Here is a 24,389-nt window from a genome sequence, read left to right as displayed (position 1 = left end):
TTCTTCATTTAGCTTCATAAACCAGTTATGATGGTGTGCTTTTCCTCCTGAATGGAAGTGCACAACAGGGCTTGCTTTCAGATTTAGAGCTGCTACTACTTCAGCAGCACAAGCAACTGTAAGGTTCCTTGGTTTCAACTGGTGCTTTATTAAAACGAATAAGGCAGCAGATGCTTTGCATAGGCACATTCTTGCTGAAGGTTCCCCTCCCCCAACAAATAGATGTGTTGGCAGCCCAGTCCATTTATGAAATAAATGAGTAGCAAATTGCATCAATATGAATTGGTTTAAGTTTCTTCTAGTACTTGAGAACTTCAGCCAGGAAATTCCCCTCTTTTAGACTTGCTTAGAAGCAAGGCTACATCATCAGCAGCTGGTCTGTTGGGGATTGCAAGCTAGAGTTCTTTCTCTTTCTTCTTCAGGAAAGAGAAAGTTCTGCCTGCCACAGTTCCCACAGGGCAGCCCTGTTCAACACACAGGCAGCATTGCTGAAGTTGTGTGTGAGAGGAGCCTTGTTAGCTATACATTGTGTAGAGGAGCCCATCACTAATGTGCCCCTCAGATGAGGGATAGTCCTGCCTGCCTCTTAAATAAGAAGCGGGTGGTGTCAAAGCTATGTGCAAAACTATCTGCATTCTTCTGTTTAGTAATCTCTCTTAAATTTAGAAAGAATGAATGCTAAGCAGGGGGTATCACAGGAAGCTGTTTTTATATCAAGTTGGACCATTGGCCCATCTAATTCCATATTGTCAGCACAGTCTGGCAGTGATGCTCTAGTCTAGGGGGTTTAAAGCAGGTTCTTTTCCCTTCCTGGAAATGCCAGGGATTGAATCTTGAGATCTCATCTTGTAAAGCAGGCACTGAGCAGCAACCCTTCCTCTTACACAGAGCAGATACCCTAGTGGAACATTCCTTTATAACTATGTATCAAAGGAGTTGTGCCTTGAATTGCTTCACCCTTTGTAGTTTGTCATGACAATTGCAGTTTGACAGTTGAAATTAACGTAGTAAAGCATAAGCTTCAAGAGGCATCACTTAAGAATAATATTTACATGGTGCCACCCAATTTGGGAGAAAGGTGGGCTTCTATGCACATGAAATGAACACATTATAGAATCAGTGCATGTTGGAGGCACCCACAATAGTGTCCATGGCAAGGGCCTCAGATTCGAAGCTTTCTTTTAAAAAAGTAAGTCTCTAGCCCTCCTAGAAAGAAAGTAATGAAGCAAAGTGTGCAGCTATCATTCTAAGCAATTTCTGTGAAATGAGTCTGCCTACTCCCTGTCATTTTTTAGCCAATCAGTGAGTTGTCTGGACACAAGGCAGTAGGAGTCCCTGGGGTCCTAAATAATTACTATTTCCCCCTACACATGGGTGCACCTTTCCTGCTTCTGTCTTATTTTCTAGTCCTTGAGTCCACCCATTTGCTGCACTGCTTATTTTGTTTTGCTGCCTATCAGCTACATGGAGCAGGCAGCTCCTTCAGAGACTTTAAAAAAAGATGTGAGTTGAGGTAATGACCTAAATTAGTCATGGCCATGAATTTCAATTGGTCTACTCTGAGTAAAAGTTTATTACAACCTATAATAATTATAAGATTTCCCCTGGTTGTTCCCAAGTTGCTGTTGGGGGGGGGAGTGGGATTGTTCTCAAATTGCTTGGGGAGTGGAGAGCATTATCTTCTCATCGTACAAAATATAAAAATTTTAAGAAGCTTGTAGGTGATATTCAGCCTCAAACGTTACACTAGTATGGGCCAGTATTGCTCAACTACAACTCTGGTGATTTATTTAATTCATTTTCTGTGTTTTTTCCTTTTTAAATTCAATAAAGATAATATGCGTTTGTATTTCCAACTATGCCTCTGTATGGCTGACTGTAGCAATTGAAAATTATTCCTGGATTCAGTTATATTTTATTTTCTAGCTCTAATGTATAGCAACACGCAGCATAACAACCAAGACTTAAAATTGTGTGGAAAAGGAAGTTTTTCAAACATTTTTTGTTTACCAAAAAAATTTGAATGGATTTTTCCTAATTGGAACAAGTTTTGTTCCTGTGTCTCCTTTTTCTGCTCTTTTGGAGATGGTAGTCATTTTGTATTAGGCCACACCTCTGGTTGCAGCCATTTTGTGACTTTGCCCTTGGTATTGCCCTTATGTAGATTGTCAGTTAGGAATAAAGACTAAGGGGTTAAGCTGAACTAATGGCAGAATATCTTAAAGTACCAAATTAACTCCATTACAGCACTCATTGGTCATATACGCACCCCAGCCGTCTATAACTATATTCTATCTTCTGAGCTTTCAGAAATGTCCATGAAGTTCCACCATAGCACAGCAGTTTTCACTTTTCATACTCCTGCTGTAAATGTCTTTGGTTTTACAATAACTGGATGAATTAGGCTAGCTTTTTGAACTTAAAACATAGAATTAGTTCTTAATAAGGATATGTTTTATTGCTCTCCTAGATGAGCACACTAGAGGCTTTTAATGAGGTGGGAGGTAGTTTCTCTTGCATTCTCTGCACTACAGTCAAGCTGCTTGCAACTTCTCCTTCAGCACCTTGTTGCTAGGACCTCAAATGCTGCTGTGCACCACATTTGCACTGCGAGGAAGAATGTGCTATGCCACTTTGTTCCAAGAGGTAGTCATCCCAGCTTTTCTTCACCTCCACCTGTTCTCAGAGTAGAATACATCCTGGACTGAACAGGGCCCAACACCCAGATGACTTCACCAGTCCAAAAACTCATTTCGGAATGGGGTGGAGTGGGTGGGTGAGGAGAGGGGCAGTGCATCACTAATGCATTGCACCCCTTCTCATCTTTCCAAAACCAGTCAGTAAGGTAGGAGCCATGCCCAACCCAATAACTCTTTTAAGGAAGCAGATAAAATAGGTGTTCCCTCAAGGCTGATGTGAATATCAATCGTCATTATAGGGAAAAATGTGGACTGCTTAACTTTACTGAGAAGGACTAATTGTGGTCAGCCCATTCACTATACCTCAGTATTGTATACCTCATGGTGGTGTTGTGATAAAATCAGATAACTCAATGTATAATGCCTTGAGTGAATGTCTTAGAAGTGCAGGATATATGAAAATACACTTTATAAGCTCAGCACTCTTATATACGGTAGCATTTTATCATTGTAGAGAACTCATTGTTATAAATAATCTAACAAACATGCTTTGCCTCTAGTCACATATTATGGTCCTTACCATTGTCCGAAATTATTTATTAGCTGTTCTACCTTAAACAGTGGCTTTGGAGACATAAATGCAAAGTACTAGTAAACATAAATTTCTTCCTAATTCTTCTAACTTATATTTAAATACAGATTTGGGAATGAAATTCAAGCTATGTATTAATAAAGTTAGTGTTAGGAGTAGAACCTGGAAGACCAGGGTTTACATCCGTACTCTGCCATGAAGTAACTCTACCTCAGAGGGTTGTTGTGTAGATAAAATGGGGAGTGGGAGAAGCATGGAGGAAATGTGGAATATAAATGTAGACATAATATAGTCAGTGCTGAAAAAATAGAAAGTTAGGCTGTGTAGAATAGCTCTTTCATGTCCAGTTGTCTAATTCAGGGTATTGGAATCTGAACTTCAGTCATGTGAGAAGTGCAAGTGTTCATATGTGTAACTCATAATACTTTCCTTCTTAGGGGAGGCCTCAGCAACATGCTGTTCCAGTGCTCATTACCTGATACCATGGAGACTGTTGCAGATGAACCACGCACAGTTCTTCTTCGCTTATATGGTGCCATTCTACAAATGGTGAGTATTTGGTGTGGGGGAGTGGGCTGATGTTTAAACATCTTGCATTAGAATAGGCTTGAAAATAGATTTTATTGCACATGCATAGTCTGATTTGAGAACTCTTCAGTTTAGATTTGTTCATTTCTTATTGCCTAGAAATTGCTTTCTACGCAGATCTCAGATGTATAGTTTTTTTTTAGTTAGTGTGATGCACTGCCTTGTCAGTATGCATGCGGACGTTTCCTGGAGTTTTACTATTCAGAAAAATTGTCACTTATTACCCTCTTTGTGCTTTGCAGACTTAAACTGAGAAACAACATTCATGGTAAATCTGATAACTGTCTAGAATTGCGTTGAATCATAAACTACAAGCATATAGCAGCTTCAAGTCTTTCCCCAAAATTCCTTCCAGGAAACATGTACCAAGCTTTTACTGTCAGTAATCTAACAGCATTTGGTAGAAGCACTTCATTTTCCCTTTTCCCATTTTGTTGCTTCCAAGTGCATTGCTCTGGATGCATGCAGATGGAAATTGGAAACTAAGGCCATGATCAATTCACTGGTGCTGTATCTATGGACAAAGGATTCCTGTAGATCCAATAGCGCTCCTGTTTATTTATGTCAGGGTTTTACTTTATGCTTCAGCCACATTTCCAGCATGATTCACAATATATATAAATGACAGGATAAAAATACAAAACCCAGAATTGTGATATACATAGCTGCAACTAAAAGCAATTGAACTTAAAACATGGGAGAATACATGTCTGTGCTTGGTGCTGAAAAAAATAGCAATGTGTGCATCAGACAAGCCTCCCTGGAAAGGGAATTTTACATGCAACATCAAGTAGGCAGTTTCTTTAGTTGCCATCCACTTGTTTCTGATGATAAGGATGCCTGGAGGAGTACTTCCAGAGATGGCCTCCAATAATGGACACGCTGACATGGAGGTGGGCCTTACTTCTGGTACCCAAGTCTTAAGCTATGTAAGCCTTTAAAGGTAAGCATCAGCACTTTGAATTGTACTTGGAAATGAACTAGAAACCAGTATTCTTTAATTACCTGTGAGGATAGATCCCAGTTAATAGGAATATTTTGAGCCAGTTGCAGATTCCAAGCAATCTTCAAAGGCAGGCACACATACAGTTCAATACAATAGCTCAGGGATGGCAAATTAGATCTAGCCCGCTTGTCAGTGTGAATAATTGGGAGTCTAATCAAAGTGTGCCTCTGATTATTCCTTTCTAGCCCTGGCTGGACTGCAAAGGAACATTAATGCTTCAGTTGCAAAAATGGGAGGCTTGCTCAGCTTTCCCTAATGAAAATACGGTAGGTCTTCTGTTTGGCACCAAAAACAAGTCCAGCTTGGGGCAGGAGTTGAGTGCAGTTAGGAGCTCCCAAGTGGAATCAATCCCACAGAGCTTTTATTTTGCGCCAAATTTAAAAGGTGCTGAATGAAGGCCTTGCTTGAAGAGGAGCAGTTAGGAGTGCACTATAACACTCCTGATTGTTGTTTCGCAGCTGTGGCTGTATCTGCTGTACACCTGACGTCACAGGATGTTGGTGGGTTGGCGTTTTCCAAGCCATATTAGTTTTCCAAGCTAATCCTAGAGGCTACCAGGGTATGGTCATGCTATTCCTGTCTAGAATGAGACTGCAGCTGCCATAACAGTCTTAAGTAGATGAAAAACACTTTGTGTCGCAGAAGCTATCTGAGCCATGTGACATAAGTGGATCTAGGAGCACCTCTTGGACTTCTCTGTTGATCCTGTGGGAATCCTTCACACACAGGTACTGCACCAGCAGTGGACTGAATCATGCCACATATTTTTATGTAATAGTTGTGTTTAGCCACAGAATTTACACACACAAATGCAAGTCTGTTTATTTCTTTTAGACATAGGATTTACTGTGGCATGTCTGACAAGAGTTGTAATGTGCCTCTGAGTAAGTTCCAGTGAGCAGGAAATGGCCTTAGGTCCTAGGTATAGATGTTGGTAGGTCTGTATTAAAACAATTTGTCCATGTAGACATTGACATACTCTTGAATTTCTATTTGTGAAATGAACCCACGTACAAGATTGTTGTCACTTCTGTGTTTTATATACACAACACATTATCATTTAGAAAATGACCAAGCAATTTAGATTTAACGTATCTTGAATTGCTTTCTGACCAGCTATTTTGAATCTAGATTTATCAACAGAATGACAATCAACAACTGTGCATTAAAGCAGCTAATGATGTAGTAATCTTGATAGAGAGTGTTGAACTCATTGGCAAAATACAGGTAATCTATGACTAGTAAAAGGAAGATTTTCTCCTTGCACTTGCACTCTCCAAGGGTGGCAAAATGAGTTCTGCTGTAACACTAAACAGCTGATGCATTATGGATAAAGGGATAAAGAAAATGCATTCACATATACAAACGATTATAGCAGTGGGGTAGAGTTCCCACTCCTATGGAGCTTCCTCATTGTAAACATATGCTTAGCCCTCAAAGTATCTCCACTTGCTTGTACTCCATGTTATAAAACTGATATACAGGCAATTTCCATATATTGAAATGAAGTGTTCTGCATGCCTTCATATAACTGAGAACAATGAGATTACTGGGGCATCAGTTGGTGCTTGTAAGTATGAAGCTCGGATTGTGTATTGCAGTATACAAAATACTTGGATTGGAAATATGTAAGCAAGTTACTGCTGCAATGTCTTTCTCTGGTCCATCTTAGCAATGTATTACAAGGAAACAGTGGCTTGAACCATTGGCACTAGAACTATCAATTAAACTAACAGTTCAGCGATAGTTACACTGAATGTTTTATTTTAACAAATTATTTAAGCCACACCCCTGGCTTTATAAAATCTTCAGTGTATGAGCTGATTGCATATTATAAGTAACCTTTATTTGTACAGGCTGCCTGTACAAAGTAGTTTGTATAAATTAGGGCATCAGTGATTTGCTAATGTTTTCATCTGAAAAAAATAAGGCAGCGTTTTCAGGATCTCAGTAGTAATTTCCATCATATCTGTTGTAATCATAGTACTCTGAAGAAATTTTCCTATGAATATCCAAGTTTGGAGAATCCTAAACCAGAACATGGGCACATACTGCTTTCCCTCAATACCCACTTTTTAAACAAAACCTTCTGTGTCCTTATATGAAGAAAATAGCACTGGAGCTCAGAATTTTTCTCCAAGATCTAGTTTGGCCAATTATTTGAGTGTTAATATCCTAACCTTTTTTGTCTTGGTATTTAAGATCTTTTGAGATTTCTAACTTCCTTTATTTCCATAGTGGCAGTGAAATGACTGCTCTTGTTGGTGCAGTTCACTAAGGGTTAAGTAAGCAGAGACAGTCCCAAGGTAAAACTTTCAGATTATATTGAGGGTTTCAGTATAAGCATTTGTCTTTTCCAGATCAGTATTCAATGCATAAGCAAACTGATTGTGCTATAGTTTTAGATCTTCAACTGAGATCTTAAGGAACTTCCTTGTACCAAACAGGAGTAATTTAGAAGAAAAATAATTTCAGTGATGCTGATATTTTTAAAAGTTCCGGGGATGCTGGTTTTAAATACTGATGCACATAAGTATAATTTTCTTGCACTATTACTTACCCTCAATATCCATCTGTATGGCTTAAGACAGAAATATAGCTACCAACAATTCCAGCCAGCATTAGCAATCATCGGAGTGATAAGAGTTGTAGTCTAACAACATCTGGAGGGCCATATGTTCCCCATCACTAGTTGAAACAGATAACATTTTGATTATAACTTAATTCTTCTTTGTTTATGCCTGCATGCAGAAAATAATAGTATCATTATCAAATACACATGTACTCTGAGGTTCAAAGTTTTGCCCCACCCCCACCCCATTCATTCAAAATTTACCATAGAAAACCAGTCCAGTAAATTTCAACTAAAGCCTTCTTTAAAAACAAACACTATTATTTACAGGCTAACAATGACTCCAGTTTGCTTGTCACATAAATTCTGGAAGACACAAATGTCAGTACATACTGTTCAGTATAAATTGTTTCAGGTTGGCTAAAGTTGCCATGCAAAAGTGGCATGGGGCCTCCCTTAGTTATGGCTGTTATTTTAAGCCACATTTTATGCATGCATGATATGAAGGCAGGAAGTGAGCTTAGTTGGGTTGATCTGTGTAAAACTTGAAAGCCTGGTTGAGATTACTATAGTCTCCAATCACATAGGTGAGCTACTTTTTAAACAAGCTGAATATTTGTGCTTTTGTGGAATTACTATTCTAATTAATCATTGGTGTGTTTGAAAGGCAAATGCACATGCTATACCTAGGATTCCCCTACAAAAATCTGAAAGGATGTCTTAATAGCAGTTCAATCCTGTTACATCCACATACACACACACACACACACACACACATGAATGAAAACTAGAGTAGTTGTTGGCACCAGTGCTTAGCTTTAAAAGGATTCATTTTTAGAAATGATTTCCTTGTAACAAAGAAACTAATGTTGGTCCAACAAAGCAATTTGAATTTGGAGTTCAAATACAAGTTCTTGCTTCTGTACACTGACACAAACTACTTTGCAGTATTGTTCATTGTTTCAAAGTAGTACTTAATACCCATATATCCCAATTAAAGAAAGAGCTGGGGATAAGGGCCCATGCCCTATTTTTGATGGCCAGGTATAAAACTTGGTTTTGCTATTACTAACTGTAAAATCACAATATTGTATAATAAAGGAAGCATTTAAGACTACTCAATCTTCCTATAGTCCATCATTCACAGTAATTTTGAGAAGCAGGTTGTGAGTACTGACTGCAATTCTGTGGTATTGTATACCTACTTTTTCTGCTTGTAACTAAACAAATATATAGAATTCTGCAATTGTAAAACTCCATTACTGATGTGATTCTTGCTCTTAATGTCTTGTAGCAAGGAATAACCACAAATGCCTCTTAGTGGCAGATAATTTGATAGCTGCACTCCTGTTAAGGGGACACTTGTTTTGTTGGGTGGCGTTAAGGGTCTTCTGGGGGTGATGTACCATTTTAGTTGTATGTGCATGTGTTCTCTGCTGCAGGCTTGTCCATGCGATCGTGCCTAGAGCACTCTGGTTTCCAGGTGACAGACACGATTCACGGTATAGTATGAGATCTCTGAAGTTGGAGCATTCTCTACGGGTTTCATTTCTTTATGACTCAGAGTGTGAAGTTATCATGAAAATGCTTGCCTTATTAACATTTTTATAATGTCCAAACTGTTGAGAACTGACTACTAAAATAGTGCATTAAACACCCCACCTTCCTTTTGCTCCTTTTAAAGAATGGTAACTTGATCAGAAGTAAAAAGGATTAGGGATGTTCTTGGTGTTAGTAGGAATGTTGTAATAACATCTCTTATTCTTTCTGCTGTAGCATATTTTATTAAAAATGGTTGACACCACCTGTTTTGATGTTTCTCAGTCTTGAGAAACCTCCCTCTGTAGTCTCAACTTTGCAACTTTTGTACTTATATTTTAAGCCTGGAATACAATTGGGTACAAAACTACCAGAGATAAGTAATTTCATCTTGTAAAGGTTAGGTGCATGGCCTGAAGAACTGGCCAGGATGATAAATAATGCCAAACTCTTGCTAGCTTTTCTGATGGCAGAGGAATTGCCACTCTGTCATTTTATTACTAAAGTCTGTATTTGAGTATTGACATAGTAAGACTGAACCTTAGTTTTCCAGGCTGCATTTCAGTTTATACTGGTAGCTTTTCTAGTGCTAAACTTCAGAACTTATTGTTATTACATGACAACCCAGTACAAATATGACCAGCTTCATATTTTGGATGCCCTGTCTCCTCAACTGGATTCATATTATCATGGAATTACATATTCGCCTCTCATCTGTTATATATAAATAGAAGCTGTGAAAAGCAAAACATAATGTTCAGCCTAAAGTGCAGTAATGTATGATAATCAGTATTACTAGTTAAATTTTGCTGTTAAATTAGCCTTGCACCCTATTTTCATTTTTAAAAAATCAAATTGTACTACCAAAGAAAGTTTGGGCCACAACAGTGAAAATGGTATCCCCATCACTTCAATTTGATATGGAAGATCTGCACAATAGCGGTTTGTGCAATTTATAGTATTAAATTGGAAAATGACTACATTATTCTCTAGTCTCTTACTTCATCAGACTACTACGGCCTTGAGAGGCAGAGGTGGTAGCATCTCTTCATGTTTAAGAGACCAACTAGCTTACTCTATTAAGCAGGTCTTGCTAACAAGCAGGAAGGAGTCTGACAGCATGATTACACAAAGATGATGTATTAGATGCCTGCTCATCTCAAGCCTCTGCAGGATATCAAACAGCTACAACAGCTTTTTCCTGCAACACAATCCCGTTAGCTTAGTTTTTGGTAGAAGCTGTACAATAGGTTTCCTGTTATCTCCTTGGAAATTGGCCATTGTCCACACAATAAGAGTCCTGTTTTAAGAATGTACTGGGTCACTATCTAAGCAGGTATCTGGAATGTGGGCAAATTAGTCTGGTGGTTTTTGCTTCAAAGTTCATGAAGCAAATACCTGAATATAATTTTAGCTTTAATGCTTTCCAGGCCCACTCTTTTTTGGTTGATACAGTCAAGTGTAGTATAGAATTCTTTTATTTGGATATCATATCCATAACATTTTCTTTCACTTCAAGCTAACAAACCAGTTTGAACAACTGAGTTTTTTAGCGAAGTGTTTGAAGAGTACTAATGAAAAAATACTGACCAGTCTTTTCAGTGTGTAATCCAAGTATGTTAGGTGGGTACTTTCTATGATCCTGGGAAAAACCTCTCTAATCCAATTTGCTTCTGATAGATTATACCATCACAGGGGAGCATCAAGCAATAACTACTTCTGGGTGATATGCAGCTTTGACTGCTATTCAAGAAGTAGCCAAGGAGAAAATGGGGGCACTGACACATTATTTGTATAACATTGCTATTTTAATATGCAGTTGTAAACTTGCCCTTGTGAATATTCAAGATATGTGTGCTCATTGAAAGGGATGTAGTTTTACTGTAGCATATACTTATTCTTAATTATAGCATTCTAATGGAAAGAATTATTATTTATGGGAAGCCATTTATTTCAAGTTGGAGCAAGGCAGCTGTGAGAAATCCATAAGCCTTTAAACAATTGGTATTGGTTATTTGTCCATTTGGTTCTTGGTTAAGGAATATTAGAGCAGAAAAAGTATCCTCAGTTCCATTGTCCTCATTTAATTTTAATAATTTTAATTGAAGGCTTCCTTTAGGGGCCTCTAAAGTAGCGTTGCAGATTTGCATCATTAGTAGCCATCGTAAACTACTGCTTAAAGGAACTGCAAAGTGGAATAGGCCTTATAGCTTTGAAGTTCTTAATGAACTACAAAGATTTTATTTCTGCAATTATAGTAAAAGCATGTGCCATTGAGTCCAGAAGCTAAAGCACAACTTGGGACCTTAGAAAATGCTTTGCGATAGGTCAGAAAAGTTCACTAGGTCTGGAACTGAAAATTGCTTTGCTTGCTTATATTGCTTTGAGAAATGACGTAAGATTATATCTAAAATGCCTTAAATATTGTTGTTACTTTACAGTAGAAAAGAGATCTGTCAACAAGTTGTAACTGGGATAAGTGAGTGCCTCCTTTATGTGTAAAACTAGATAAAGTATTATGTTTAAATAGTTTGTGAATATTGCTATATTTCCTTTAACTTGTTTCCACTGTTCTACTGGCTTGCTAGCTTGCATCTTTGTTGCAAAACTGAGTTTATAGTAAAGCTTCACTTGGTCCTTCCATATTTGGATGCTTCTGTGTACGGTACTAGGAATTTTGGGCTCCCAGCTGCTGTAGTCATACAGAAGACCACATCCCGTGCTAGTGGTCTTGTATGTTTTGTCTCTATAGGCAAGCTGATATATTAGGTTTCAATGGCACATCCTTTTTTTAAGTACCTAGAGTGATGTCTCGTGTGAAGTTGCATTTCTCATCCTAATACTCTGTCAGATGAATATCAAGTAAATAGCTGTAAGACTTTCCGAATCCTCCTAATTGTGATGGCTGCAGCTTATTGCTTATGTTGATTTTCAACATCTCATTGTAAATGTTGACTTTTCTCATTCATAGAGGTCCTGTAATAAAGGAGGATCTGGACAGGCTCAGAAAGAAAATGATTTACAAGTAAGTTTTATCTTTTTTTTGTTACCATATCAGGCTGCTGCTATAAAGTGCAATATGTATTTGCTTTTTTATACTCTTAGAGCTGTTTTTTAAAAAAACAAAAACCAATTTGCTCATGTCTAGGTCCTGTTTGTTTGCTCCAGTGTTTCAAAAACAGTGCTTTCCGCACCTGTCTTTGGGTTCTTGCGTTCTGTAATTCTAGTCTAGGGGGTCTGCATGGTTCCCCTGCATAAAATAGGTTTCAGTAGGAAATACATGACACGCATGACTGTTATTACAGTTTGTAAACAGATTTGAGGGGTAACACTTCATCCTATGGGTTCATTCAATTTATTCGCTTTAAGGGTTGCTAACAGTAAAGCATGCAAAACTTCTGAGATGACCTAGGCTATTTCTAGGCTATTCTTCTGTCCTGTCACATTGTGTAACCCTGCAGCTGTGTTTGTATATAATTATGTAGTACCGTAATTCACACTGCAAGGTACAGCAGTTCTTCATAAGCAAATCCGTTTAAGAAAAAAGGTTGCAACTTGCTGCCTGATCCAGCACAGACCTGCTGCAGAGAAAGTACTGCAGCCTACCAAAATGTCCCCCATAAGCAAATTACTCATAGGGGGGAGACCTTTGAGGAATAAGAATGCATCTTAAAATAACTACTTAAACATGGATCCTATCTCTGAATCCTGAGTCTACATTTTCGTAAATGCCTAACTAAAACACTGAAGGATTAACCTTGAAAGTCTCCATTTGAATTAGTCCAATAAATTTGAAGTTAAAAATTAACACCATTCATTGCCTAAAGCTTATTCTCAAATTGCTTTCAAGAGTTCTTTGAGTAAATCATTGGTAATTATAAAAGCCTTTATTTCCAAAGGTGCAATGAATCATTCATAAGATAAAGACAAAACCGAATTGAAACTAGTGTATTTTTACTGAAGTACATCTGAACTAAACAATTAGATCTTGGATCCAAAGTATATGGCAGTACTTTCTAGTATGCCTCTTTGAACTAGCAAACTTATGCAGACTACAAACATCATTTCTAGAATCACTCAATGAATCACATCAGCATTCTGCTTAAAAGACGGTCAGTAGAACAGTATATATTGGTATTTAGTGTAGTGGAATGTGTGCTGTAGGTCTACTTTGTATAAAACTGACTACCATACATTGGATTGGAATTAATATGGTATGCCAAATCTAATGTAATCACTAGTTTTAGAACTGCAAAGGTAATAGCAAAATCAAGGTTAATTTTTAACCAACCTCATAGCTTAAATTGTTGTGTTTTATTTTTATATTCAGTGCAAAAATTCAGTACGCAACGCAAACAGTTAAATGTTTAGAATTCCAAGTCTTCATTGACTATATATTGTGAAGGATGAAAACAGCTGTTTTCTGTTAGTGATAAATTACAGTTTAAGAAATTAATACAGATACAGATTTGGATAGTTTTGGTTAATCAGGAAAGTATTCAGTGTACATGGCCTGACTGAACAGAATAAGATTCTTAATCAGCTGGTGCTATTCAGGTCCTATTAAAAATTGGGGGGGGGAGACTTCCTCTTGAGCAGTTGTGAGTGGCCTATGGGCCAGATTACCTTGCCAAAGGTCCTTATTTAGCTTGCAAGGTTGTTTCCTCCCCATTCTTGCCCACCTGGCATCATATGCAACATCAGGTGTAGGGCAGTAAAAGATGCAGCTGCAAATGAATAATGGGGTATCTTAAAAGTGTGCTCCTGGTTTGTTCCTTTTCCAGCTGGATTTGTGCTATGGTCTTATGGCTGGTGAAAGTAGTAGTCCAAACATCTGGAAGACACTAGATTGGTGAATGCTTAGACGAACTTAAAGAGGCGTATTAACTCTCATAATGGGGAACTTTTGTTTGTAAACTCAAATGGTACTCATTTATTATTTTTTAAGCCACTTGTTCTCATTCTTAGACTGGAAGCTAGTATTACAACCCACCCAGTTGGTCAACAGGTAGCCAGTAATAAATTCTAATACTGTGATAGCATAATCTAAGTCTTACACAGTTTTTATTGCACGTTTTGCAATACTGTAGTTTGAATACTGCAATATTCTGTATCCGATTCTATATCTGAATCTAACTGATAGTTGTAAATCTCTTTTTGTTAATCTCCTCAACTGTATCTCCCTTCATATTATATATATTATATAAGTACCTGTTTCGGTTACTTTGTTTTCTTTAGGGTGCAGAAGCTGTGGTTCTGGAGAGTGTTATGTTTGCCATTCTTGCAGAGAGAGCTCTTGGACCAAAGCTCTATGGAATCTTTCCACAAGGCCGGCTGGAGGAATTCATTCCTGTGAGTGCCAACTATTAGTCTGTGGAAGTTGTAACTGAATAGGACTGTGTCCTTCCTTGTGGTGCTAGCAAAGATAAATGTGGGATATCTGCTAGTGTGTAGCTTTCTGTAGTTTGATTTGGCATAAGGAGAATGGAAGCTGCTGTCTCAGTTTTTGGATTTAACTCCTTATAGCTCTTAATTAGGGTGGAGCAGAGTGTACTGTACCCTACTCAGTAGTAGAGGAACCTGTGGTAAACTACAGTGGTACCTCACAAGACGAATGAGTTTTCCATTTTTTGAGTCGTTCCGCAAGACGAATTTCCCTATGGGCTTGCTTCGCAAGATGAAACGTCTTGTGAGTTCTTGCGAGTTTGTTTCCTTTTTCTTAAAGCCGCTAAGCCGTTAATAGCCGCTAAGCCGCTAATAGCCGTGCTTCGCAAGACGAAAAAACCGCAAGACGAAGAGACTCGCGGAACGGATTAATTTCGTCTTGCGAGGCACCACTGTATAGCAGTGGGAAACCAAAGTGCACCCCACTCACTTCCTAGGTTCCTTATATTTGTTTTTGTCATTATAGGTTGGTTGTTTCAACAATAAAGTTGATATTGAAATTTCCAATGCTTGTATTCCTCCTAATTAATATCCATGCTATATGTTTCAGAGCAGGAAGTTGGATACGGATGAACTGGGCTTGCCTGATATATCAGCAGAAATAGCTGAGAAAATGGCTAGGTTTCATGGTATGAAAATGCCATTTAATAAAGAACCAAAGTGGCTCTTTGGAACCATGGAGAAGTAAGCAATTGTAATTTTATTGTCTATAATGTTAGATAACTAAGAGATTATTTATTTAATAATAAAATAAAAATAAAAATTGTTATCTTACATTATTAAATTTGTATACTGCTGTATACCCGCAGATCTTAGGGTGGCTACAACATAAAATCACAACATAAAAACACTGTATATGTATATATATAACCCCACACATGTTAAAAAGGGCATTAGATGTTGATCAGCCAAAGGCCTGGTTAAAAAGGAACGTTTTTGCCTGGTGCCTAAAGGTGTATAATGAAGTTTAATGCCACTTATTTCAGCTCAAAGGAGGGATTTATTGGAAGGTTGCCTCCTTTTTTATGGTGTGGAAGGTATCTTTCCTTGGGCTAATTTGCGGTTGCCAGAAAGTCCTTTATAAAGTTTCTGTTTTATTTTTATTACACAATTACTTTGTGATGGTTATGGGGAGAGGCGGGGGAACTGTAGAAATACTAACTGTTCAACAAAATCTTTGTGCAGGTACTTAAACCAAGTGATGAGAATCAAGTTTACCAGAGAGTCACGTGTTAGAAAACTGAACAAGATCCTCAGTTACAACCTGCCTCAAGAAATGAAAAATCTACGGTAGCGTTCTAACTCTTGACAATTTTCATTTGCTTTACAACTCTCAAGTGACTGCAGACATTTTCAGTCAAACATAACGTTAACTAAAGAAACTTGCATTTTATTATTGTCAGTGGACTTGCATTTTATTATTGTCTTGTATTTTATTATTGTCAGTGGATATTCCTAAACATCTAAGTATATAATTACATTGTAGCCGATTCAGACAACTGTGTTTTGATTGCTTAGCTTGGAAGTTTCCTTTTTAGTGCACCACACAATGAAATTCCAATATAGTCAAATGGTCTAGCATCCATTGGGTCTGTGCACAATGTTGCAGCAAGTTAAGTCACTTCTGCAGAGTGTTGTCCATTGCAACTTGGATCCATAGAGATAGTCAAGGTAATTTGGGTTCCATACTGTGGTATAGCAGAAGTCTTTAACCTAGTTCTCCAGTGAGTGAAATAAATAATTAGATGCTTTAGAAATGAAAGCTGCTTCTTCCTTGGAAATATTTTAACAAGAGACACTCTTACCATGAATTATAATGTCAGCTTCGCTGTCCACACACAGGCAGTAAAGGAATCTCTAGTAGGTCTCCATGGCGGAATGTAGACTTGTTAAAAATAATAATTCTGGAGGCACTACGTGGTTCCTCTGCCCCACCACCCACAATAAGCATTCTAAAGGGAGAAAAATAATTTGATAACATTAGAATCTCTTAAGCCCTCCTGACAGACCATTGCTGTTCCTAGAGTGGGGGAACGGAAAGCCAGCAAGTGCCTAAATGCACTTATTTGCAGTGCTTTGCCTTTTCCTTGGAGTAGGTACAGGAAAAAGCAGCTTTAGTGGACACACAGCTTGAGGAGTTTTGATTGAGAAGAGTTGTAAAGTCTGCTCCTGAGGTTCTTCAGTGGCGGTAGGCAGCAGAGAGCTGAAAAATATTCTTATTTGCCGTACACTTTCAACACACTTTTCTTGCTTGTCTTTTACTGCTTAAGTGAGAGAACAGTTGACATTAGAACTACTATTCAGTTTAGCTCTTTTTCTCTCTTCCAGGTCCTTGCTTGAAGCTACTTCATCTCCAGTTGTGTTTTGCCATAATGACTGCCAAGAAGGTATCATAATACTGTTGCATTATTTTAAAAATGTAATAACTTTGCTTGAAAGTTGGTCTGTTACAAATTAAAGTCATTAGTTTGAGATAAATACCATATCATAATTGAAGGAATATTCTGTTTAGAATCTAGAACTGGTTTTTACTGGGGAAAGGTCTTAAGGCTGGAGTGAGACAGGCTAAGTAGTGATGCAAACCATGTTGTATCTTCATTTGTTGCAGGTTACAGTGAAGAAAAATCTGGGCTGTATTAAAGCAAATCAACTTTGTACAATAGCCCCTGCTTATATTGTATACTGTGATAAAATAATATGGCATGGACAGTGCTGTTGTACAGCAAGTTGCCAATATCCCATCACAAGAAATGGAACCTAAGTTGAATAGAAGTAGGGACAGGTTATTTCAGTCTTTCCCAGTGCTTATTACTTTATATCTCTCTTCTCCCAGGAAATATTTTGCTTCTTGAAGGTAGAGAGGATTCTGAGAAGCAAAAATTGATGCTTATTGACTTTGAGTACAGCAGCTACAATTATAGGTAAACGTTGGACCTTTGTATTTTTCCAAAAACGAAATTTCCATCTTAGTTTTCCTCAACTATATTTCTGTACTTAGCCGTTTATTGATTTATTGAGATTTCCAGTGTTTCCCAAGTTTAATAAAATAACTTTGTGTTTGTATCTAATGCTTGAAAATCAGACTACTTTGCTAAATACTGGAAGGATTTTGAAAGTTTTTGCTAGATATATTTTGATTGTGTTTATGCTAGTCAGTAGCATTAAAAATTGCCTGTACGTACTCGCTTTCAGTTAGTAAAATGTAGCTGCAGCATTTTGTTTTCTTCTAACATGCTGTCTCGCCGGTACCTGGCTAACTTACTGGTGTTGTTACAAATGGAAATAACATCCACTGATAATGTTTATGGTAAAGCTCATGCTTTACATGTATAACATCCCCAGTTCACTTGTTTGTATTTTCAGTTACAGCAGTTGTTTGTTGGTTAAATTTGCTTGTTGCTTTATCTTGCATAAAGTAACCCAAAGCCACTTAAAGCCTCAACAGAGATACATTAAACCAAGAGGGAAAAGTAATACATTAAAAACATCCCCCTCACTTCTAAAAGGTCACAGATAGTTAATGACCAAAGACCTCATTATAGAGGAAAGTTTTTGCCTGGAGCCTAAAGATATATAATGATGGTGCCAGGTAAACGTCCCTGGAGTAAGAGTTGAACAATACTGGCCTAGACTAATGTGATATTTGATGCTAAATGGCATCTGCAAGCTTCTCAAAATTAGGTGTGTATGAGATGGTAGCAATAATTTTTCTGCCATTGTACTGTGATCTCCCTTCCCCAAACACATTGGGAACAATCAAATTGGTGGTAATAATGATGCCACTTGAATGCTGCTCCTAAAAAAAACCCTATACCGTTGTACTGTAAATGACCTATGCAGTGAATTCTTAGTGAATGTCTGGTCTTTACCTCCTGCACAGCAGAGACATGCCTAAGCCTCATTCCAAAGTTTTCACTTTTGCTTGTGGTTGGAAGGTGGGATTCTTTAACATCTACCCACATTTACTGTGTAATCATATTTGCAAAAAAATAGCTTCTAGGAGCAACCTGATCTCAGATATTGGATTGAAACTTGTTATTAGTATATGTGACATGGATTTCTGTGTCTGTGGATCAGTAATAAGTAGCCATGAAATGTTAATCTGGGAACAAGCAATAGAATGTGTTTTTGGTTTTTTTGCAAAGCTTAAACAATTCCTTATATTTTGAATATTCTTCACTCTAGAGGGTTTGACATTGGAAATCATTTCTGTGAATGGATGTATGACTATGTGTATGAAAAATACCCATTCTTTAAAGCGAACTTCCTGAAGTATCCCTCAAGGAAGCAACAGGTGAGCAGTAAAACAATTACCTTGAATTTTGAGGTCTTCTGGCTTCCAATTCCATTTCTAACTATCTGGATGTGAAAGGGATTTCATTTCAGAGCTTAGTCTGTGGGTGATTGTAGCCAGTGAAGCCAATGTTGCACAAGCAGATTTCTAATCGTACATCTGGATTTCCCCTTCCACTCCTGCTGCTTGCAGGTCCCTCAAAGTCTGCTCTATAGCGCCACCCAACCCCAAGCAGGTTTTGAGGGGCATGCAAGGGCGAAGTCTTATTATGTAGCCAAAGTCCATTTCACTGATAGGCAAACATAATTTGCTGTATCTTCTGCTTTAACTTTACAACTTGTCATACTCAATTTTTTGACATTGTAAAATTTTATAACATGACCTCAGTAGCAGCCGTTCATGTTGCCCCACAGTAGTCCCAAAATCCCAAGTCCTCTGTAATAAGGTTTCTGAATTTCAGTGTTTGCTTAAAGAGCATCTAGAGTTGGAGGCAATGTTTATTACATACAGGATATCTTTTGTTAACTTCAGTACTCATGTCCCATTTTATACATGGCCAGTTAGTAATTGTTTTGCCACTATAACACTAAATCACATTTAGATTATTATTACCATATTTTTCCATATATGATGACCTTTTTTATGGAAAAAAATTAGTGATGAATTTCTTACTTTTGGGATCCCAAAAATAGGGGTTGTCTTACACATGGGGTCAGGTTATACACAAAAAAATATGGTAATTAAATTTCCACACCACCCTTCAAGGATCACAGGTTGGTTTACAGTATAACACAGAAATACATAACTTAGTAAGAAACGAAAACAATAACCACTCCAGCATAAAAGCCATAGATTGTTTATTTAGCCAAAGGCCTGGGAGAAAAGGTGTGTTTTTGCTTGGCGTCTAAAAATAATGTAACAAAGGCACCAGGTGAGCCTCTCTGGGATGAGCATCCCACAATCTTCAAGACTGAGCAACTTGTTTGGCCTCATGGAAATTTGTTAAAAGCAAAACTGGAATACAAAACTCTGCTAGGACCAATACTTAGCTAAAAACAAATGTGACTGCAGGTATTAAAACTTCTTTGGAACCGTGCCACTGATTTAATAGCTGAAAATACCTATTTGCCCAAATGACTGAGCCACTGTTCTGACTGCTTTCTGTGCTTTTCAGCTCCACTTCATCTCCAGTTACCTAGTTGCATCTCAAAGTGGGTTTGAAAATCTGAGCAATGAAGATAAGTCCAAAATAGAAGAAGAAATGTTGGTTGAAGTAAACAGGTAACTTCTGTCTTCATTCTGGATTTACAGTATGTGATCCTGTTGCTGAATCTTGCTTTCAGTGAAAATGTAAATTGTTCATGCTGCCTTAAGAAATCTTAGCAGTGTTTAATCTAGACTGTGCTCTGAAATGGTTAATTTTAAGCAATGAACATCTAGAAGCTATATATCCTTAAAGTAGGACAAGTGGGGACCCATATGGAATATTATCCATAATCATTTGTCCTGACTGGTGGAGCTCATTTGCTGCCTGCTTTGAGAACAGCTGCTCCCATTTCCTAGAACTGAAGCAGAGGGTTCAGGGTGCAATGGTTAAAATCACAAAAAGCATTCACTCAGGGACATTTTTAGTTCTAAACAGCAATTCAAAGTATTGTTGTTGATCTTGAAAGCCCTAAATGATGGTTCTAGGATACCTTAGGGGGCATTTTCTCTCATTCCAGCCTTCCTGTGCCCTAAGAGGCCCTTCTGTGGAGAGGCTGAGGTAACATTGGTTGACATGAGGGCTTTCTCAGTGACTGCACCCAGATTTTAGAGTACCTTTCCCCATGAGATCTTTGGACATCCTGCTTTTTCAATGACTGGTTAAAGGTTCCCTGTCCTGGTAAGCATTTGTCTTGCTGGGCGTGAGAGTTTTAGGGGACGGACCCTCACTTTTAGAACGTTTATCTGCTGAACCTGCATGGCAGATTCCTGCATTGCAGGGGGTTGTTATAGGTGACCCTTAGGATCCCTTCCAACTCTTACCATTCTACGATTCTATGAACCTGATTTCTGTTTTTCATGCTTTTACTTTACTTTTATGACTGTGGTTTTAGCTGTTAGAAGCTGCCTTGAGTAGTGCATATGTACTGGAAGGGTAGAGCATAAGTTTTCTACAATAAACAAACCACTCCGGAGGCAGAGTGAGAACACATCCGGAGTTGTCCTCCTTGAGAAGTTGCATTTCTTATGTATTCTGTATGGTTGAAATGAGCATGCTGTTGATGTAACAAATCCTAGACTACTTCACTTTGGTTAAAAGAGGCAAGGGTGAATTTTACATTATATACTGGAACGTCTAAAAAATTAATACATTGTGTTCTTGACAGGTTTGCCCTTGCATCTCATTTCTTCTGGGGTCTGTGGTCCATTATACAGGCAAAGATATCATCTATTGAGTTTGGATACATGGTAAGTCTTCAAACTTTAAATGCTTAATGCTCAGCAGTGTGATTACTATGTCCATGAAATATAGATTACTCTACCTGATAATTATACCCTACCGAGCCTATGTTTGTACATCATTCAGTCTAACTGCCAGCCAGCCAGGACTGATCTTTGTTGGTGCAATACTGGAGTAGGTAGTGTATACAAGACCTTAATGAAGGGGCAAGAACTTCCTCCACAAAAGAGCCACATTCCCTCAGGCATAATTTGCCAGAGGCAAAAGTGGGGAGGGCACAGGTGTGCATGCACAATAAACATGAATGGATTTGGGATGGGTGGATAGATAATACTTCCCCCCCTGTAATTTGCATTGGGGGAGAGAGCTCCCATTTGTTCTAGTGGTAGGTTTTTCCCACTGTAAATTGCAGATTTGGGATGCCTGCTCTAGTTTTAACACCAGAGTGGAGAGAGAAAAATGTTAAAGTCTCCTGAATTTGCTGCATTTCTGAGCTGGCCAGGGAGACAGGTGTCTCTCCAGACACATTCTGGAGGGGTGGGGAGGCCTGGGGAGGGAAGGCTTAACTGTCCAGATAAAAATATTCACTGGACCCAGAGGCTCACCATCCCTGCCTTTATGGATGCTGCTCTTAACACCCCAAAGAGCTGTCCATCGACATTACAGATGCCTTGCTTCAGTTATCTCATCAGTTTGATTTCTCCCATCTTATTATTGCTCTTTGACTTATTTTCAAAAATATGCCTGTAATATTCAGTGACAAGACTTTGAGTGGAAATGTAAATGTAGTTATCCTTTGCGTCCATATTGTATCAGTAAAGATTTAACATATATGACAGCTGCATTCAAGGCAGGTTTCTGGCATTTCATGTGAAATGTGATAGTTTGGCATTCTTTAATTGCTCTGGCATTAGGACAGAATACATAATGACTCAACGATAATATTTTACGTCACTTAGGACTATGCACTCTCAAGATTTGATGCCTACTTCGACCAAAAGAGGAAGCTGAAAGTGTGAAGGTTGAAGACGGGACAATCTGTTTCTGTACTGTATAAGGAAGGCAGCTGGGCAGAAATTCCACTGTGCTAAGCTACTGTAGTTGTAATGAAGGTTTTGCAAATTCCAACTACTCGGATGCAATGCTGAAGACTGCACAAAATGGCTAAGTTTACTTTTTTTTTTACAGTTTCATAAGTCCTTGGAACGAGAATTGACAGCTGAAGTATAATATAACAGTGCAATATCAAGCTTTTAATCTAGAAGGTATTATGAGGGAAACCTTGAGTTTTAATGTGAACCATCCCATACTTCAAGAGTAAACAGTGTTAACTGTGGGTACCTATTTTAAGTAAGATATTTTTATCAAATTATCTTAATGCATTCTACATTTCTAGCATCAATGGGAAAACCACAATTCTGTTTAGGGGAAGTTGATATACTGTGAATTTTGGCTGAAAACCCATTTGAACAGAGGCTGCTCTTATGGGATAGGTCAAGCCATTCATCTCCAGAAAACTACTGGTGAACTAACACTAAAACATAATGGCTAAAAACCAACGAAAGGGTGCATTCTGGCTTCTTTCCATGCAGACTAAGGTAGCTTTCACATTCTGATATCTCGGTAGAACAAGGTACAACAGCTGCATCTCCAACTGGAACGCACGAATTGCTGTCCGATTAGTTCATTCCACATCTCTGACCAAGGATGTGCATTCACTGCCCAGCAACAGTCCTGCAGTATTGCATTGTTGTACAGGATGTTCCCTGCGCAGGCAGCACTGGGATGAGTGCCTTGAATTCCTCTACCTGCCCCTCTCTGGCTTGAGGGAGGAAGAGAGGGGCAAATGAGACGGGGAGCAAGCGAGGAACATTTGACCAATTGTGGCATGGTGGTGCCTTGTGGGGGCACACGGCTCCTTGTTTAAAACCCTGCTGCTTTCCCCATCAGCTAAGTGGATGTTTCTTGTGCAGAAAAGACATTAAAATATATACGTGAACTTTACAATAAGTGTATGTTACTTTGAGAGCTTCTAGAAACATATCTTTTACCATCCTTATTTGACTTGTGCTTTCTGCTAACATGTATTGTACAAATAAACTTTTTTAAAGTCTTTAACCTTTTGCTCTCTCTGATTCTTACTATGCAGCACGTGTCATTTAAATTTTACCAAATTCTCTAAATGAAAGGTATGGTAAATATGGATATTGTAGCATGCCACAAATGAAAGCGAGCTTGAGGATTTTGTGGTGTTAAGTGTGAACTTGTAATAGCACAGAAATGAAAGATTCCTCATGGTGGTCTATGTTGATCTCAAGTCCTGTGTTTAATTCGAGCCAGATACAACCAAAAGGTGGGAACTAAAATAATAATGCCTCTTAATAAGAAATAGCCAGGTGATAAAATGCAATGGTAAGAAGGTTCTGGTAGTTGGGGGAAAATGCAGCAATAAAGATGATTACCGTATTTTTTGCACCATAACACTCACTTTTTTCCTCCTAGAAAGTAAGGGGAAATGTCTGTGCGTGTTATGGAGCGAATGCCTGCGGGTGGCGGGGGGGGGGGGATCTGCTGCAGTCGTGAGCAGAGGATCCATGGTTCCCCTTCCTTCCCTCCTCCATGGTTACAAAGCATGGATCCACATGGATCCTCAGGATTTTTGCATTGGGCTACTCCAAACTCACTGTCAGATCACATGTCTGTGGCCACAGCATGAACCACAAAAATCATATATCCACTATTTCGTTTAGAACATTTTTTTTCTTGTTTTCCTCCTCTAAAAACTACGTGCGTGTTATGGTCTGGTGCGTGTTGTAGAGCGAAAAATACGGTAATTGCTGGCCTTGTTGGGTTGCAGGAGGGATTGTGTTTTATATTTTAGCAGCGTGCTCTATTTTCTGGAAGGATAAAATGATATACAGTATGCAAGTAAACCTGCATGGATCAATAAGAAAATTCCATCATCCACTGTATTCATGAATTTGAGAGAACTGTGCTGTATATTCCTTTGTTAACCCAGAGTGGGATTTACTTAACCAGCCCCTTTAGTGGAAGCTTTGAGGTAGGCATCATATTTTTAATGCTCTCTTTTTGAGAAAACAAGCATTGCATGTCAAAAGCTTGCAGTTCATAGAAAGGTTTAATGCAGCCTTTGTGATTTACTATAATAGTTTTGCTACATGTTGGACATTTTTGTAGATGGGAGAGCATTTAGTGATGTGGCCCCTGTTCCTCCATCCCCCGGCAACTGCAATCAAGGGATACGCTC

At 38.4% G+C, this 24,389-nt stretch overlaps 1 protein-coding gene across 1 annotated transcript in view; it reads left to right on the top strand.

Annotated features, from left to right (window-relative positions):
- The window catches only part of CHKA (choline kinase alpha), a 28,310-nt gene extending 5,071 nt beyond the window's left edge, over positions 1-23,239 (top strand). Inside the window, exons 2-12 of the mRNA XM_081197714.1 lie at positions 3,669-3,780; positions 11,908-11,961; positions 14,175-14,288; positions 14,932-15,065; positions 15,567-15,671; positions 16,710-16,768; positions 17,215-17,302; positions 18,567-18,675; positions 19,850-19,956; positions 21,048-21,129; positions 22,081-23,239. Of these exons, the coding sequence (XP_081053840.1) occupies positions 3,669-3,780; positions 11,908-11,961; positions 14,175-14,288; positions 14,932-15,065; positions 15,567-15,671; positions 16,710-16,768; positions 17,215-17,302; positions 18,567-18,675; positions 19,850-19,956; positions 21,048-21,129; positions 22,081-22,140 (1,024 nt within the window). The 3' untranslated portion in view covers positions 22,141-23,239. The remainder of the gene's footprint in view (positions 1-3,668; positions 3,781-11,907; positions 11,962-14,174; positions 14,289-14,931; positions 15,066-15,566; positions 15,672-16,709; positions 16,769-17,214; positions 17,303-18,566; positions 18,676-19,849; positions 19,957-21,047; positions 21,130-22,080) is intronic.
- The last annotated feature ends 1,150 nt before the right edge of the window (positions 23,240-24,389 follow it).

Source organism: Podarcis bocagei (genome assembly GCF_964188305.1).
Source record: "Podarcis bocagei genome assembly, chromosome: 1".
NCBI classification, from domain to species: Eukaryota; Metazoa; Chordata; class Lepidosauria; order Squamata; family Lacertidae; genus Podarcis; species Podarcis bocagei.
The sequence above is the reverse complement of the archived record's forward strand: the minus strand, read 5'-3'. Positions and strand labels throughout refer to the sequence as shown.